Source organism: Dendropsophus ebraccatus, chromosome 2 (genome assembly GCF_027789765.1).
Source record: "Dendropsophus ebraccatus isolate aDenEbr1 chromosome 2, aDenEbr1.pat, whole genome shotgun sequence".
NCBI lineage: Eukaryota > Metazoa > Chordata > Amphibia > Anura > Hylidae > Dendropsophus > Dendropsophus ebraccatus.
In genome coordinates this window covers 150251961-150268140 of record NC_091455.1, presented here as the reverse complement: position 1 = coordinate 150268140, position 16180 = coordinate 150251961, and the positions used below count along the sequence as shown (strand labels likewise).

Here is a 16180-nt window from a genome sequence, read left to right as displayed (position 1 = left end):
GTACCTGAGGTCCTAAGGCCTTATTCACACATCCCATGAAGCTGTCAAATTTGACAACTTTATAGCCAATGCTTTCTAATGGGCTAGTCACATGCTCCAGTTTTTCACAGATCCGCAATCTGTTCTGTGAAAAAATAGGACACGTCATAACTCAGACCCTGATATCAGCACAGATCCTCCATAGAAATCAATGGAATCCGTGATTTTTAAAACGGACACGGAACATTTGTCCAAGAACCCCCACCAAACTGTGGGCATGTTCACTGCTACTCAATTTTTACAATAGGATGCTCATTACAGTTGTTTAAAAACTAGAAAATTATGAAGTTAATGGAACTTTAGTGGGAACATATTCAGATTTAGTGCCTAGGGCAGCATACGCTGTAAATATAGCCCTGTGAGGAGGGAGCAGTACTTACTAACTTTAAAAACTAACTTTACTAACTTAAAATTTTTTAAAACTTTTGATTTTGTGTTGTCCTCATATAAAACATAATAAACATCTTATTCTTCCGCTGAACGCAACTGCCACTTTTGAGAAAACACATCTTGGCAGTGACCGCCATCTCAGCTAATCACTGCCTGTGGAACTGTTCCATCTCAGTCAGTGATTGGCTGAACGAGCTGTCACTAAGATCAGGCGGAGGCTGCGGTCAGCAGGAGACATGCACAGGACCCTGAGGGAGCGTGGAAATGTAAGAATAAAATGTTCATTATGTTTTATATAAGGGAAGCACAATATTAAGAGTGCTAGAATACTTCTTTAAAATACATGTTAAAATGCAATTATGTTACTCATGAGACCTTTATCTCCTGTATATTATTATAGGTCTAAAAACAGGCAACACTCTGCAGTCACAGACAGGTTACAGCTTATTTCTCATCATGCTCTAGGGTAAACCAAACTGCTATACTCAGTCACAGTTAGTTAGTAAATCATGCACTCTTCACAACTGTTACTACTTACCGGTAGAGCTTTTTCTGTTTTCCAAATCTTCATGTTTCTCATTTGGCATCTGAGCAGGGGGTGGAGGTGGGGCTCTTCTTTTTTTCTTCTGCTGTTCTTTCTGAACTGTAGCATATAGCTGAAAAAAGAGCAGATACAGATTGAAATCTTACTCTAAGGAATTAATTATTTATTAACAATTATTTCCCAAAATGTTAAGATTTTTTTCTTTTTTTAAATAAAGCATTAGTATTTTTACCCTAAGGGGTAAACACTACAGTTGCAAAGTTATGAAGTAGACAGCCTGGGGGGGGATTTATGGTCTTAAATTAAGCCCCGACCCTTTTTATCAGCCAAATTCACTAAGAGGTGCACAAACCTGTGTCTGGCATACCAAATCTACATCTTCTGGAAGCATGTTTCATGGTGTAAAGTGGTCAACCACTTTTTGCATATGCTAAAAAAAATTAATTTAGCAATTTGTATAATTAATTAAAAATTTTCATCCTTTTTTCCATTAAAGTATATATCAAACAGACTGCAAAAATGCAGTGTGAACCCAGCCTTACTGATAAATAATTAGAGGCCACTTGGCAACAGTGACAGACACTTAGGATCCTTGTACACAGCTTGATATACTGCTGTGTACGGGCACAAACCAGCACCTATTAGTACTCGCTTAAAGGTATCTGTAACTCTTAGGCTTCCATGTTAAAAACACAAATACCACTCTGAAAATGTTTTTTATTGACTGCTTCTGTATAGAATAGCCAACATACAGCACTATTCCATACAGCTAAATAAAAGGGTATACCATTTTTTATAATCCATCAGGTGTATGGGGTGTCTATGGAAATGTGTAAAGCAAGCATACACTTCAGACATAGTGTAAAAGCAGGCATAAGCAAAATATTCATGATATGGTAAGCTAAAAAGAATAAACTTAGAATTTAGTACTTGAAGAGACATAATAATAAGATGGTACTATAAAGCAGTGCAGAGAAAAGTTAAGAGAGAAAAAAAAAATCGATGGAGCACATGTATGAAAGTCTGCACCTAGTGCACACTGTAAGTTTACGTAATGTTTTTTGTTAAGATTGTCTAAAACATCAGCAAAACAGCAGCAAAGAAACAAAACATAAATAAACCCTAAATTGTCTCATGCACAGAGCAAAGTCTTCCAACAGTGCCTGTTCAACTTCATCAGCCTAGACTTATATGGGCTCTGCTATATTATATGTATATATATGTTTTTAGGAGAGTTATTCTCTCCTGAAAAACATGATTTTCTCATCCTAAAAGTGGACCTGTTGGTAGTGTTTTTTTTTTTTGTTTTTTTTTACTAATTAAAGGCATTGAACAATAGGGCTCCTTACAAAGAAGTAGGAGATATACGATAACTCTTATTTCAGTTCATCGTTCCAGTGCTGAGATATAAGCTTTGGTGTGACAGACTAAGATAAGATTTAGGTCTCCTGAGTCAATAAAAAGATTGGCAAAACTTGGGGCGAAGAGAGTGCCCATCGCACAGCCCTTTACTTGCTTCTCCCCAAGTTTTGCCAATCTTTTTATGGGGCACTTTGAGGCAAGTGTCATCGCACAGTCCCAGCATTACATCAACCATGTGATTTATTATCGTCGTTTTATCGACGATCTGTTCTTTATATGGACAGGAACAGAAGGAGATGCACAGTCTTTTGTAAATGAATTAAATTGCAATGATTGGGGAATAAAATTCACGCTGAATTTTAGTAAGGAGAGTATAGATTTTTTAGATCTAACCCTAATAAAGAGAGAAGACAAAATTATTACAAAAACTCACTTTAAAAGTGTCGATGTGAATAGCTTTCTCGAGTTTAGTAGCTGCCACCTACCTCAATGGCTAAAAAATGTACTGTTTGGGCAGTACCAACGTATAAGGAAAAATTGCAGTAATAAAGAAGACTATATCCAACAGGCGAATGTATTAAAAAATAGATTTTTAAATAAAGGTTACCCAGAAAAAATCTTGAAAAAAGCGTATAATAAAAATAAAAATACCACACAGAAAGACATTTTAGATAACATGCAGGAAAAGAGTAAACAAAAAAACAAACTTATAGATAAGAACTCTTTTAATTGTGCTTTTGTTACGGAATATAATTGTGGAGCATCAATAATTAAAAAATACTTGCAAAAAAATTGGTCTATTTTAAGCAATGATCCAATACTTAAATCTGTAATACAAAAAAACCCGAATATTATCTTTCGAAGAACAAAAACCTTACGGGGTCACGTAGCTCCTGGTAGACTACGCAGAATACCAGGTGACGATTCCACACAACCTAATATAGAAGATACGGGATCTATGCGATGTAGATACAATCGCTGTCTCTGTTGTGAATGGATGTCACCGGGTCCAGTTAATACTTTCAAATCTAATATTACTGGTGAATCGTTCACAATACGTAATCAACTCACGTGTGCGACCCAATTTGTTATATATCTGCTGGAATGTAGTTGCGGTTTGCAAAATGTGGGCCGCACTGTTCAGACAGTGCGGTCACGCATGAATAAGCATAGATTTAACATAAAAAATGTGTTTCTTCTACACAGCGTATCTAAACATTTTTCCATTTATCATAAAAGTGATCCTAGAGATATAACACTCATCATATTAGAACAGATTCCAGAAAACCACCCGAGGAGATACCGACAATTAATTAATCGTGAATCATATTGGATTTTTAAACTATCCACCCTAACCCCACAAGGGTTAAATGAGACCATCGAAAATACCAGATAGGCTATATATATATATTTTAGATTTTTATTTTATATTTTCTATATACAATTTTTTATATAAAATTTTATTACCCCACAAGGGTTAAATGTTGAAAGCTTTAACCCCACAGGGGCTAAACGAGATTACTGAAAATACCAGATACATTATATACACATATTTTTTTATATTTTTTGTGTATAATTTCTATAATATTATAGCAAATGTATATATACATATTTTTTATAATTTTGTGGTATTGCTCATGCGATTTCTTATTTCTTTATTTACATATACGTATATTTTTTGGTATGTGTTTTTATGCTAGCTAGGCTGATGTAGTGGTGCACCCTGTGTGGGCGTTTTTTGCATGTAATTAGAGATCACCTGTGCCTAAGCTCCTCCTGAGCATGTGCACTTCCCTTTTTATAGATCCTAGAATACATTTTGTATGAGACACTTGAGAAAGAAGTCAGCACGACTTCGAAACGCGTTGTGTCATTATTATTAGAAATGGTCTTAGTGTCCTGCAGTTTGTTCATATCAGTATACAGGTAATATTCAATCCCTACATAGGGGTAATATTTGGTCACATTAGGTTCTATCAGGCACAGATTTTGCATTACATTTTTTTGGCTATGTTCACACACCATCACTTTTGGCACCTTAGCAGCCAATCCCTTTAAGTCCAAATAATGTCAGTTTTCTGGAATTTAATTGATGGCTTTCCATAAAGACAGCCATTAAAGAGCCAAAAAATGTGTGTGATGATGTGTTTTCAGGAGTTATATTTAGGTTTTGTATATTAGCATAGATGTTTTTTTCCAGTTTTCTCTGCTGTTTTTGTCATGTGATTTCATAATTTGTACTGAACAATTGAGGTTAAAAAAAACATAGAAATATGGCAGACATAAAACATAAAACACCATTCACCAAGTTTAGCATTATTTTTCAATTATGTCTGGTGTGATTCCACCATTAAAGCAGTGTTATTTGGTGCATAGAATGATTTTGTGTGTGTGTGTGTGTGTATGTAGGGGACTTGTGCTCCTGATCTTTTAAAACCCCAGCAACGGCCCGCCGCTTTCTGATTCAACTGTGACTATATTGTGGTACAATATCCGAGCATGTGGGGCCATTTTAAAATTTTGCCCAGGGCAACACCTGGCCTAAACTCGACCCTGATCATAGGCACAGCTAACAGATCTAGGAAAAGGAATGCCCAAACAGTGCCCCCACAGCTGATTAGTGTAGCCTCGTGGCTCTCCTATTGGCCCTAGTGTCACCCCCCTGTCCAGAGCGACTGGATGCCTGTGACTCCAGGAGGCTCTAGCAGGAGGCTCTGGGTGTGGTTGCAAGCCTAGAGAATTCCCAGCTGCAGAGTGTTGCTCCTTGCAGACCGGAAGATGATTAAGTAAGTAAGTCCTGAAAGCTATGCTCAGCAGCCTCCTCCACCCCAAACACTATTCCAATACGTAGGTGACAGGCAGAGTTAAAATATATTCAAAGTAAGAGTCCAAACCCTAAAAGTGGTGTTTCACTTGGAAGGAATCCCATGATGGCAAAGGTAATACACTAGACACCACCTTTTCTTAAACAATAAAGGCACTGGTTTGAATAACACTGCAATTTACAGCATGTCGACAGATAATACAGTTACATTTTTAAGGGTGTGAAAGATTTTTTTAAAGATCAAAAAGTTTACAGGAAAAAAAATTATTTCACCCATTACATACATGGTGTATTAGTGAAATACATGCACTAAACAAAAAAAGTGCTCCTTTTAGGGAACCTTTCAGCTAATTATTTAAATGTCAGTCCCCTATAACACCCTTTGCCACTTTTCCTGTGAAAGCTCAGATATCCATTCAGCCAAATGTTTTATGATTTCTAGAAACTATATAAACACATTTTGCTTCTCTTAAAAGAAATGTAAAAACATTTATAAGAAACAATTTTTTAAACTAGATTTCTATAGAAAATAACTAAAAACATGTTGCATCAGCCATGCCAAGAAGCCAAACTCCAGTACACTTTGTAAATTGTTGATTCCCTATAACTATTCAGGTTCTTATAAAAGGCGATAAGTGCATGTACAGTATTTCACTTACCAAAATAATCTGGAAATCATGTAAAAAAATGTATTCTTTATTGTATCAACACTGATAAATATTGGGAGAACTTTTTAAGCAAACATATCTGATCATTTCCACCAATTAGGTGAAAGAAATTGTACAGGTTCCTTGTCTTGCGGGTATTTAAATATGTAATTTCAAAACTACATTACTTCCCTTTAAAAAATAAACATGGCCCATATGTTGCTTTGTCTCACTAGTTGCTTAGAATGCTAATAAGGTTGTGAAGCACTTTGGGGGACATTCATCAAGGTCACCAAAATGCTCAGTAATGAAATGTCACAAATCTTTTTTGCAAAGCTCCGAATCGTGCCCTTTTTTTTTGTTTACTTATCTATGCCCTGCTTACAAAATGGGTGGGGAGGGGTGGCATTGCAGGATAGGGCTTGGCCTCCCTGTGTACTAGGTTCATTAAAATTTATACCTGCAAACTGACAACGGAACGATTCAGATTAGAGCGGCACTCTTGACAAATCCCCCTATGTTTCTACAACATTTTTCATATTTTTCCTTGATCTAATGGAGAGAAGTGCCAGTGAGGCAAGACAAAACCAAAACCACAAATGGTTCAATAGCTTAGTAACATAATAAACCATATTTTCTAAGAAATACTTTGTCAGTAGAAATTCTTAAATTCATAAAGGTCCCTTTCAGCTGTGTTGGCAATGAATTTTTTTTCTTATCCCAATTTTAAGAAACCACTATTATGATGACAAAATAACAATGTTTTGTAATGTTTTCCCGTACTTTTTTATGTACATTTTTAGAATATCCTTTCACACAAATTCTTACATGAATGTTTTGAAGCAACACACAGCCAACAATAGCAGCATAAATCACCACATGTACTAAATATACTGTCCTTGCACTAACTGCACCTTCCCGTCTTTGTCAGAAAGTTTTTCCCTCTTCAAAACCTTTCTACTCCCACACTACTACATTTTCTAATCCAGCGTGGCATAGGAAACAAAGCTAAATAATTAAAAACAAAACACAACCTTCTTGGAACTAAATCCTTAGCATGGTCAAACCTGGTGCAGAAGAGTTATTTCTTAAAGTATACAATGTACTACAACACATAATTTATTAAAAACAAAATAAAAAAAAATTGCTGTATATTTACATATTGACTCACATTTGACTGTGAATAAAGGACTTTCTGCATTGGTGACTACACTGTTAACACACCAAACAGGCCCCTATAGTTACACTAATGTAGACTTATGGGCAGGGCCGCTTTAACCAGAGGGCACATGGTGCACGTGCACCGGGCCCACTGGTTAAAGGGGCCCACCCTGAGCAGGGCCGGCCTTTGCTCTGTGCAACCAGTGCGGTCGCACAGGGCTCCGGCCACCAGCCTGTCAGGGGGGCGCCATCGGGATAGGTAAGTTACCCATCCATGGCTCCCCCTGCAGGCCCCCCCCCCCCACCTGCTGCTGCGCTCTGTACTGTAGCTATGAGCGCTCGAAACGAGCCATTGGCTCCTTCCCTGTCAGCCAACCTTGTGGCCGCAGGCAGTGCTTTGCCTGCGGTCACAAGAGGCTGCTCTCACATAGTGGTATCGGCGCTCGAGTGACGTCACTCAACGCCGACACCGCAAAGGGGGAGAGCAGCCTCTTGTGACTGCAGGCAAAGCACTGCCTGCGGCCACAGGAGTGAAGTGAAGTGTAGAGGAGACGCACGGACCCAGGTGCGTATACGTGTTTTTTTGTGTTTTGCTATATGGGAGGGGGGGCAATATAACGGAGGGTAGCACACAGATTTGCAATATGAGAGGGGGGCTATATAACTGGGGGTAGCACATAGCAGGGGTCCATAGGGGGCCTATATACCAGGGCTGCATTAACCAGAGGGCACATGGTGCACGTGCACCGGGCCCACTGGTTATAGGGGTCAACCCTGAGCAGGGCCAGCCTTTGCTCTGGGCTCCAGCCACCAGCCTGCCAGGGGGGGCGCCATCACATTGTAGCTATGAGCGCTCGTAACGAGGTGGGGGGGGGGGGGGGCGCACAGGGGGTATATATATAACTGGGGGAGAGTACAGGGGGGTATATATAACTGGGGGGTGCACAGAAGGGTATATATAACTCGGGGAGCGCACAGGGGGGCTATATACTACTAGGATGGGTGCACAGGGTGGTATATATAACTGGGGGGGTGCATAGGGGGGCTATATACTACTGGGGGGTGCACAGGGGGGGTATATATAACTGGGAAAGCATACTGGGGGCAGCACCTAGTGGTCTATATACTACTGGGGGCAGCGCACAGGGGGTCTATATACTACTGGCGGCAGAACAATGGGGTCTATATACTACTGGGGCAGCACACAGGTGGTCTATATAGTACTGGGGGCAGCACACAGGGGGTCTATGCTACTGGGGGCAGCACACGGGTCTATACTAACATTGGGGCTGCACAGAGGTTCCTATATTATATAGGGACCTTACTACTATATTGGGGCACAGAGCATACCTAATTATTAAGTGGGAGCACAGAGGGGTGTAACTACTATATAGGAGCACAGAGGGGGGTAACTACTATATAGGGGTACAGAGGGGTGTGACTACTATTTAGGGGTACAGGGGACCTAACTACTGCATGTGTTGGAGGGGAAAGACTCTGATCAAAGAAGACGCCCCCTGTGAGTAAATGGATGTAACTGTTATAGGGTCTGTAGTGATAGTGGTCATGGTGTGGTAGTATAATGTAATGGTATCATTGGTGATATCTTTATAAGGGTATAAGGTAACTACCATATGTTGGGGCTCTTAATACAGTGTAGGGCATTATACTCTGTGTGGAGCTCCGATTCTGATAACGCTGGGTTGGGGGGGGGGGGGGGCACTCTTGAGGGCTGTGCACTGGGCCCAACAATGTATTAAAATGGCCCTGCTTATGGGTAGCTTATGATGACAGTGCTCCATTATCATGTTGTCACAGTACCAGCTCCAGTTTTAACCTTATAAGACACTAGGTTATCTGTGGAATGGTGCCTTTCCAAAACTATGTGCAAAAGACAATCTAGAGGACTTTTGCTGTCTGTTGTGGTTATGTTAGTTAGGGCAAATAATACTGACAGAGATTTCTCATTATTAAAACAAAGGACAGACTATGGGTCCTTAAGTGACAGGCTCCCATGGCGCACCAGTCATGGGTCCTTAAGGGGTTAAAGAAGAAGTCCCACGAAAAAAAAAAAAAAAAAAAGGCAGGTGGGGATGAGGGAAAATAATAAACAAGTAAACTCACCCCTCCTCTTGCCTTGGTTGTCCCACTCCCAGGTCCCATTGATGGCCGTCGGCTGTCATCTACTGAAAACTGGTGATCTACTGAAAGGTCATGTACAGGCTCTTCCAGCTACAACGTCATGCTAGTCAGTGAGTTTGATTGTGCGGGGATTCACCCAGCCAGAAACGTGACATTGCAGCTAGGAGAGCTGCAGGACACCGGGAGTGGTGTGACGGGGCACGAGGATAGTTCCATTTTCTTTGTTTGGTATTTTCCTGCACTCCCTTGCCTATTTGCATTTTTTCAGTTTCATAGGACTTCTCCTTTAATAATGATAGTATAAACGAGGTTGTGCTGATGGAACTCTCCTTTGTAGCATGCATCTGACTTTATCACATTGTAGTCTGCTGTGAAAGTAACATTGCTTTGTAGAAATAAAGAACTGGGAATACTGGAATTGACCGGCTTCACATACCCATGACTATCCAAATCCTCCTTATGATTCACAGCCTGTGGAGGCAGGCATAGGCTTCCTTTAGTATCTGACTGCTGCAACCTGATCATATCTTATGTATGCAGTCAAAACAAAACCTGAAATAAATATGTTTTTGCCCTGGCCTTGAAAAACCTCAGCCTTTATAGTGCGGGGGAGGCCTAAGGACAAAGGTGACTGTACATTTAAATACAGAAAAAAAATAAAAAACAATTTTGCTTTTGCTCTCAACTCAGCAGATTTTTATCACAATTATTTAACACTACCAATATACTAGTAAGTATACAAGTCTTTTGGGGAATACAATGCCATCTATGTAACTTTGAAGGAATAGTACCTGCCTTTGCAATTTTTTCTTCCACATGATTAATAAAGTTAGACACCCTTTTGGAAATATTAAAAGCTAGTTGCCACTGAGAGGCTGTAAGATTACATGTATCTAATTTGTTATCTTCAAAGGGCACCTATCACCCTCGCACCCGGGGCAGGACCCACGCAACCCCCGATAATTACCCCCTCCTGCTGGTCCTGCTCCCGCCACGGAAAAATCAGCGTCCGCTCGTCTGCGCACTCGGTACGCAAATTAGTAGAGATAAGTTCGATGTCCATTTGGAATGATTGTTTTAGTGATTTCAAGTCATCTGCATATTTGCGAAGGAGGTGGCAATTTCTCCATGATGGGGGAGGTATCGGGAGCTCTATCGTGGGGTAGAGTGGGTTCTGCTGCAGGTGCCAGGTCCCCTTTAAATATGTCTTGTAATATGCATATGCCCTTCTTTATTCATAAAGTGAAATGTATATCTAAATTCACTCATCTCTAATTCACAGCCCTTCCTAAGCGCACATGGAGAGGGAAAAGTATTTACTGTGCATGTGTACAGCTGCTGTACGTCCACATTCAGTAGCAAAGAATCCTGGGTGGGTGCTTGCACTGTATGGTCAGCTCTGCTGTCACACAGTACCAAAACATCTCTAACAACAGAGTAGCATTATACTGTTTTCTGGTAAGCATGCATCGTTGATAATATAATTAGCAAAAAGATAATAATATAATAAGTCTGACATCATTGCCCTCAGTTGACAAAAAAAACTGCATGATGAATAGGTGTTTTTCCTTGCATTGACACATAAAAAAAAAAAAAAAAAAAAAAAAGGTGAGTGGGGGTGTTCAGACATTGAAAACTTATCACATATCCACAGGATAGATGATACGTTTCTAGTACATGGGGGTCCCAATCAAGCCAACAGAGTGGCAGCTGAGTATATGCCCTGCCGCTACTATTTAACCACTTAAAGGGGTTGTCCGGCGAAAAAAAATTATTCACAGAATAACACACATTACAAAGTTATACAACTTTGTAATGTATGTTATGTCTGTGAATGGCCCCCTTCCCCGTGTCCCACCACCCCCACCCGTGTACCCGGAAGTGTGGTGCGCTATACATTACCTGTCGCGTGCCGACCACGGTCTCCGATCGTCAGCAGTGACGTCTTCTTCGGGAGCTTGGCGGATCTTCCCGAGTGCCGGCCGCCCTCTGCAGCGTCATCCGAAGCTCAGCCGCGATTGGCTGAGCATAACTGTGCTCAGCCAATCGCGGCTGAGCAGCTGATGACGTGGCCGCGTCATCAGCCGCTCAGCCGCGATTTGCTGAGCACAGTTATGCTCAGCCAATCGCGACTGAGCTTCGGATGACGCTGCAGAGGGCGGCCGGCACTCGGGAAGATCCGCCAAGCTCCCGAAGAAGACGTCACTGCTGACGATCGGAGACCGTGGACGACACGACATGCGGTGAGTATAATGCACCACACTTCTGGGTCTAGCGTGGGTGGGGGGAAACACGGGGAAGGGGGCCATTCACAGATATAACATACATTACAAAGTTGTATAACTTTGTAATGTGTGTTATTCTGTGAATAATTTTTTTTCGCCGGACAACCCCTTTAAGGACCGGGCCTGAAATGGCCTTAAGGACCGGAGTAAATTTTATGAATATGACCAGTGTCACTTTATTCATTAATAACTTCGGGATGCTTTTACCTATCCGGCTGATTCTGAGATTGTTTTCTCGTGACATATTGTACTTCACATTTCTAGTAAATTGGAGTCGATACTTATAACAAATCTTTATGAAAAAAAACAAAATAGCATGAAAAATTTTGAAAAAATGCATTTTTCCAACTTTAAAACTTTTCTGCTTATACAGAAAATGGTTATATCACATAAATTATATATTAAATAGCATTAGCAACATGTCTATTTTATGTTGGCGGCATTTATTAAGCTATCTTTCATTTTTTTTAAACAATAGAAAGCGTAAAACATTAGCAGCAAATTTCCAAATTTTCGGTAAAATTTCAAAATCAGATATTTTTAGGGACCTGTTCAGGTTTACTAATTATAAGCTGGGTTCACACTATGTATATTTCAGGCTGTATTTGGTCCTCATGTCAGGTCCTCATAGCAACCAAAACTAGGAGTGGATTGAAAACACAGAAAGGATCTGTTCACATAATGTTGAAATTGAGTGGATGGCCGCCATATAACGGTAAATAACTTCCATTATTTCAATACAACAGCCGTTGTTTTAAAATAACAGCAAATATTTGCCATTAAATGACGGCCATCCACTCAATTACAACATTATGTGAACAGAACCTTTCTGTGTTTTCAATCCACTCCTTGTTTTGGTTGCTATACAGCCTCAAAAATACAGCCTCAAATATACGTAGTGTGAACCCAGCTTAAAGTGTATTTGAGGGGACTGTGTGTTAGAAAGCCCCACAAAGCACCCCATTTCAGAAACTGCACCCCCCAAACTCTGCAAAAGCACATCCAGAAAGTTTTTTAACCCTTTAGGGGAGTCACAGAAATAAAAGCTGTGTAAGAAATTTGAAAATTTTTATTTTCTGTGCTGAGATTTTATTGTAATCCAATATTTTTCATAATTATGACCCTATTACCAGAGAAATGCACCCCAATAATTATTGCCCCGTTTCTGTAGTTTATAGAAATACCCCATATGTGGCCCTATTGCGCTATTTGACACAACCACAAGCCTCAGATACAAAGGAGCGCCTAGTGAATTCCATTCCATAGTGAAGTCCATTATATTTGGTAATTTCTGACTGTACCACTTCAGGTTGGCAGAGGCTCTGGGGTGCCAAAACCTAAAAAACACCCCTAAAGGGACACCATTTCGAAAACTACACCCCCCTCAAGGAATGTAACAAGGGGTGCGGTGAGCATGGTGCTTCACAGGTGCTTCACAGATTTTCCGAACAATGTGGCGTGAAAAAAGACAAAAGTATTTTTTACACTAAAACGTTGTTCTAGCCTTCAATTTTTCATTTTCACAAAGGGATAAGAGGAAAAAAAAGACACAAAATGTGTAGCGCAGTTTCTCCCGAGTACGGAAATACCCCACATGTGGACATAAAGTGCCAAGCGGGCGCAGGACGGGCCTCCAAAGGGAAGGAGCATTTGGAAGCTGGATTTCACTGGAATGGATTTCAATGGCCACATCGCATTTACAGAGCCCTCGTGCTGCCAAAACACTGGAAACCCCCCACAAGTGACCCCATTCTGGAAACTACACCCCTCATGGAATCTAACAAGGGGTGCAGTGAGCATATGGACCCCACTGGTGACGGGCACAAATGTGGAACAATGTGAAAAATTTCATTTTTTCACTTTCACGGCACAAATGTGCCCGTTATCAAGGGGTCCATTTGCTCACTACACCTCTTGTTAGATTCCTTGAGGGGTGTAGTTTCCATAATGGGGTCACCTGTGGGGGGTTTCCACTGTCTTGGCAGCACAAGGGCTCTGTAAATGCGACATGGCATTCATAATCCATTCTAGCCAAATCCAACCTCCAAAATCCAAATGGCGCTCCTTCCCTTCGGATGCTTGCCCTGCGCCCACATGGCGCTTTATGTCCACATGTGGGGTATTTACGGACTCGGGGGAAATTGCTCTACACATTTTGTGTTTTTTTTTCTCTTTTAACCCCTTGTGAAAATGATAAATTCAAGGCTAGACCAACATTATAGTGTAAAAAATGTAATATTTCATTTTCACGCCACATTGTTCCACATTTGTGCCCGTCACCAGTGGGGTCCATATGCTCACTACACCCCTTGTTACATTCCTTGAGGGGTGTAGTTTCCATAATGGGGTCACTTGTGGGGGCTTTCAACTGTCTTGGCAACACAATGGCCTTTTAAATGCAACATGGCCCCTCGAAATCCAATCCAGCCAAATCCAGCCTCAAAAAACCAAATGGCGCTCCTTCCCTTTGGAGGCTTACCCTGCACCCGCATGGCGCTTTATGTCCACATGTGGGGTATTTCCGTACTCAGGAGAAATTGCGCTACACATTTAGTGTTTTTTTTTTACCTTTTAGCCCCTTGTGAAAATGAAAAAATCATGACAAGATTAATGATTTAGAGTAAAAATTTTAAAAAAATTACACTAAATGTTGGTCTAGCCTTGATTTTTTTCCATTTCCACAAGGGGTTAAAAAAGAAAATGAACACAAAACGTGTAGGTTAATTTCCCCTGAGTACGAAAATACCCCACATGTGGACATAATGTGCCATATGGGCACAGGGCAAGCCACCAAAGGGACAGAGCGCCATTTAGAGGCTTGAATGGAGGATGGAGGCCACGTCGCAATTACAAAGCTCCTGTGCTGCCAGGACAGTAGAAACCCCCGACAAGTGACCCCATTCTGGAAATTACACCCCATAAGGAATCTAACGAGGGGTGCAGTGAGCATATGGACCCCACTGGTGACGGGCACATGTGTAGAACATGTGCCGTGAAAATAAAAAATAAATTTTTTTTCATTTTCACGTCCCAAATGTGGCCATCACCAGGGGGCCATATACCCGCTGCCCCCCTTGTTAGATTCCTTATGGGGTGTAGTTTCCAGAATGGTGTCACTTTTGGGGGGTTTCTACTGTCCTGGCCGCACAGAGGCTTTGTAATTGCATCATGGCATCCTCTAATGGGAATGGCGGCCATACCTACTTAGCTGGGGAAAAGGGACAATTCTAATTTATTTGGGGGTATTAGGCCAATTATTAGTTTATAAGGTTGGAAATGACAGGTGTCCATCAAATTCAACCTGTGTTGATCCAGAGGAAGGCAAAAAACCCTTGTGAGGCACACGACAGTAGCCTCATCACAGGGGAAAAATTCCTTCCCGACTCCATAATGGCGATCAGAATAATCCCCGGATCAACGTGACCCCTGAAATAGGAATAAGGGACAGAATTTAGATAATGTAGAACCCCAGTGACGTGTGGTGCGCCTTGGAGCGATCCAGTATGCAGAGGACGGGGTGATCAGGACAGGTGTCACACTGGAAAATGGTGTCCTTCCTGATCCCCCTGTTACGCCACACTCTGCACTTCTTCTGGGGTCTCCCTTTCTCCAGTGTGGGGGACGTCACCTGGAAAATGTTGTCCTGGTGCGATACGGGGTCCTTCATATCCAGAAGCGCTGGGTCCACTCCATGGCTGCTAAATATTAGGGCTCTGTTACTGCTTCTGATATGTTCGGATCGTGCCGCAAGCTACAGTAGCTCAGGCAGCGAGGGACCGGAAGAGGGGGTGCTGGTATAAAAGTTATCCCCGTACAGGTGGTGACCTTTATCCAGCAGTGGGAAGATCAGTTCCCGGACGATCTTCCCACTTGTTCCGAGGATGGGGGGGGGGGCATCTGGGGCTGCATTCGGGTGTCCCTTCCTTCATACACTCTAAGGGTACGTGCACACTGCAGAATGGCGAGGGATAACCCTTCGTGCATTCCGCAGTTGGCACCCACCGGCGGACTGATGCGGGCGCGCGTCTCCGTCCGTGTCATAGACTCCATTCTATGCACGGGCGGATTCCGCTCTCCGTCCAACGTATTCATTCTTTGGACGGACGATGGAATCCGCCTGTGCATAACATGGAGTCTATGACACGGGTGGAGACGCGCGCCTGCATCAGTCCGCCGGTGGGTGCCAACTGCGGAATGCACAAAGGTTTATCTTCGCCATTGCGCAGTGTGCACGTACCCTAAATCTGTAAGAGTACCCTGAGGTACGCTCACAGAGTTAGTAGAATTTTACGCCATACCGTGATCTCTTATTGGGACGGTACTGGCGGAAAAGACGTGTCTGGGAGGCAGTGTACGCTACGCTACCCCCCAGACATGTCATTGGAGGATGAGGATGAATGGAGGAACGAAGGATCCCCCCATTTATCCTCACTGGCTGTTTCGATGTCGGAGGCAATAATAACGTATCCCTCTGACGCCGAAAACACCCTGGGGTCATCTTTATATGGGGACTAGTATATGGGGTATGTAGTGGTGTAGTCTCAAACTTTATTCAATGTAGTGTAGTGTGGTGTAATGTAGTGTTTTTTACGTGTTTTTTTTACAGTAAGTATAAAAAAAAAAAAACTACGCCAAAAATGGTGTTGCTGATAAATGCCGCACTTATGTGCGGCACTTATAAGCAGACTGTGGCAGTAGGATAGAGAAAAAAAACACCCTACGCCAAAAAGGAGGAGTTGCTGATTAGCAGCGCACTTTCGTGCGATGCTGATCAACACTCAGCGGC

The 16180-nt window shown here is 41.8% G+C and overlaps 1 protein-coding gene across 8 annotated transcripts in view; it reads right to left on the bottom strand.

Moving 5' to 3' along the window:
* Positions 1 to 16180, bottom strand: part of COBL (cordon-bleu WH2 repeat protein) — a 342443-nt gene that overhangs the window by 82150 nt on the left and 244113 nt on the right. For all 8 annotated transcript variants that reach the window (XM_069958515.1, XM_069958510.1, XM_069958512.1 and 5 more), the window contains one exon: positions 968 to 1085. In XM_069958515.1, the coding sequence (XP_069814616.1) occupies positions 968 to 1085 (118 nt within the window). The remainder of the gene's footprint in view (positions 1 to 967; positions 1086 to 16180) is intronic.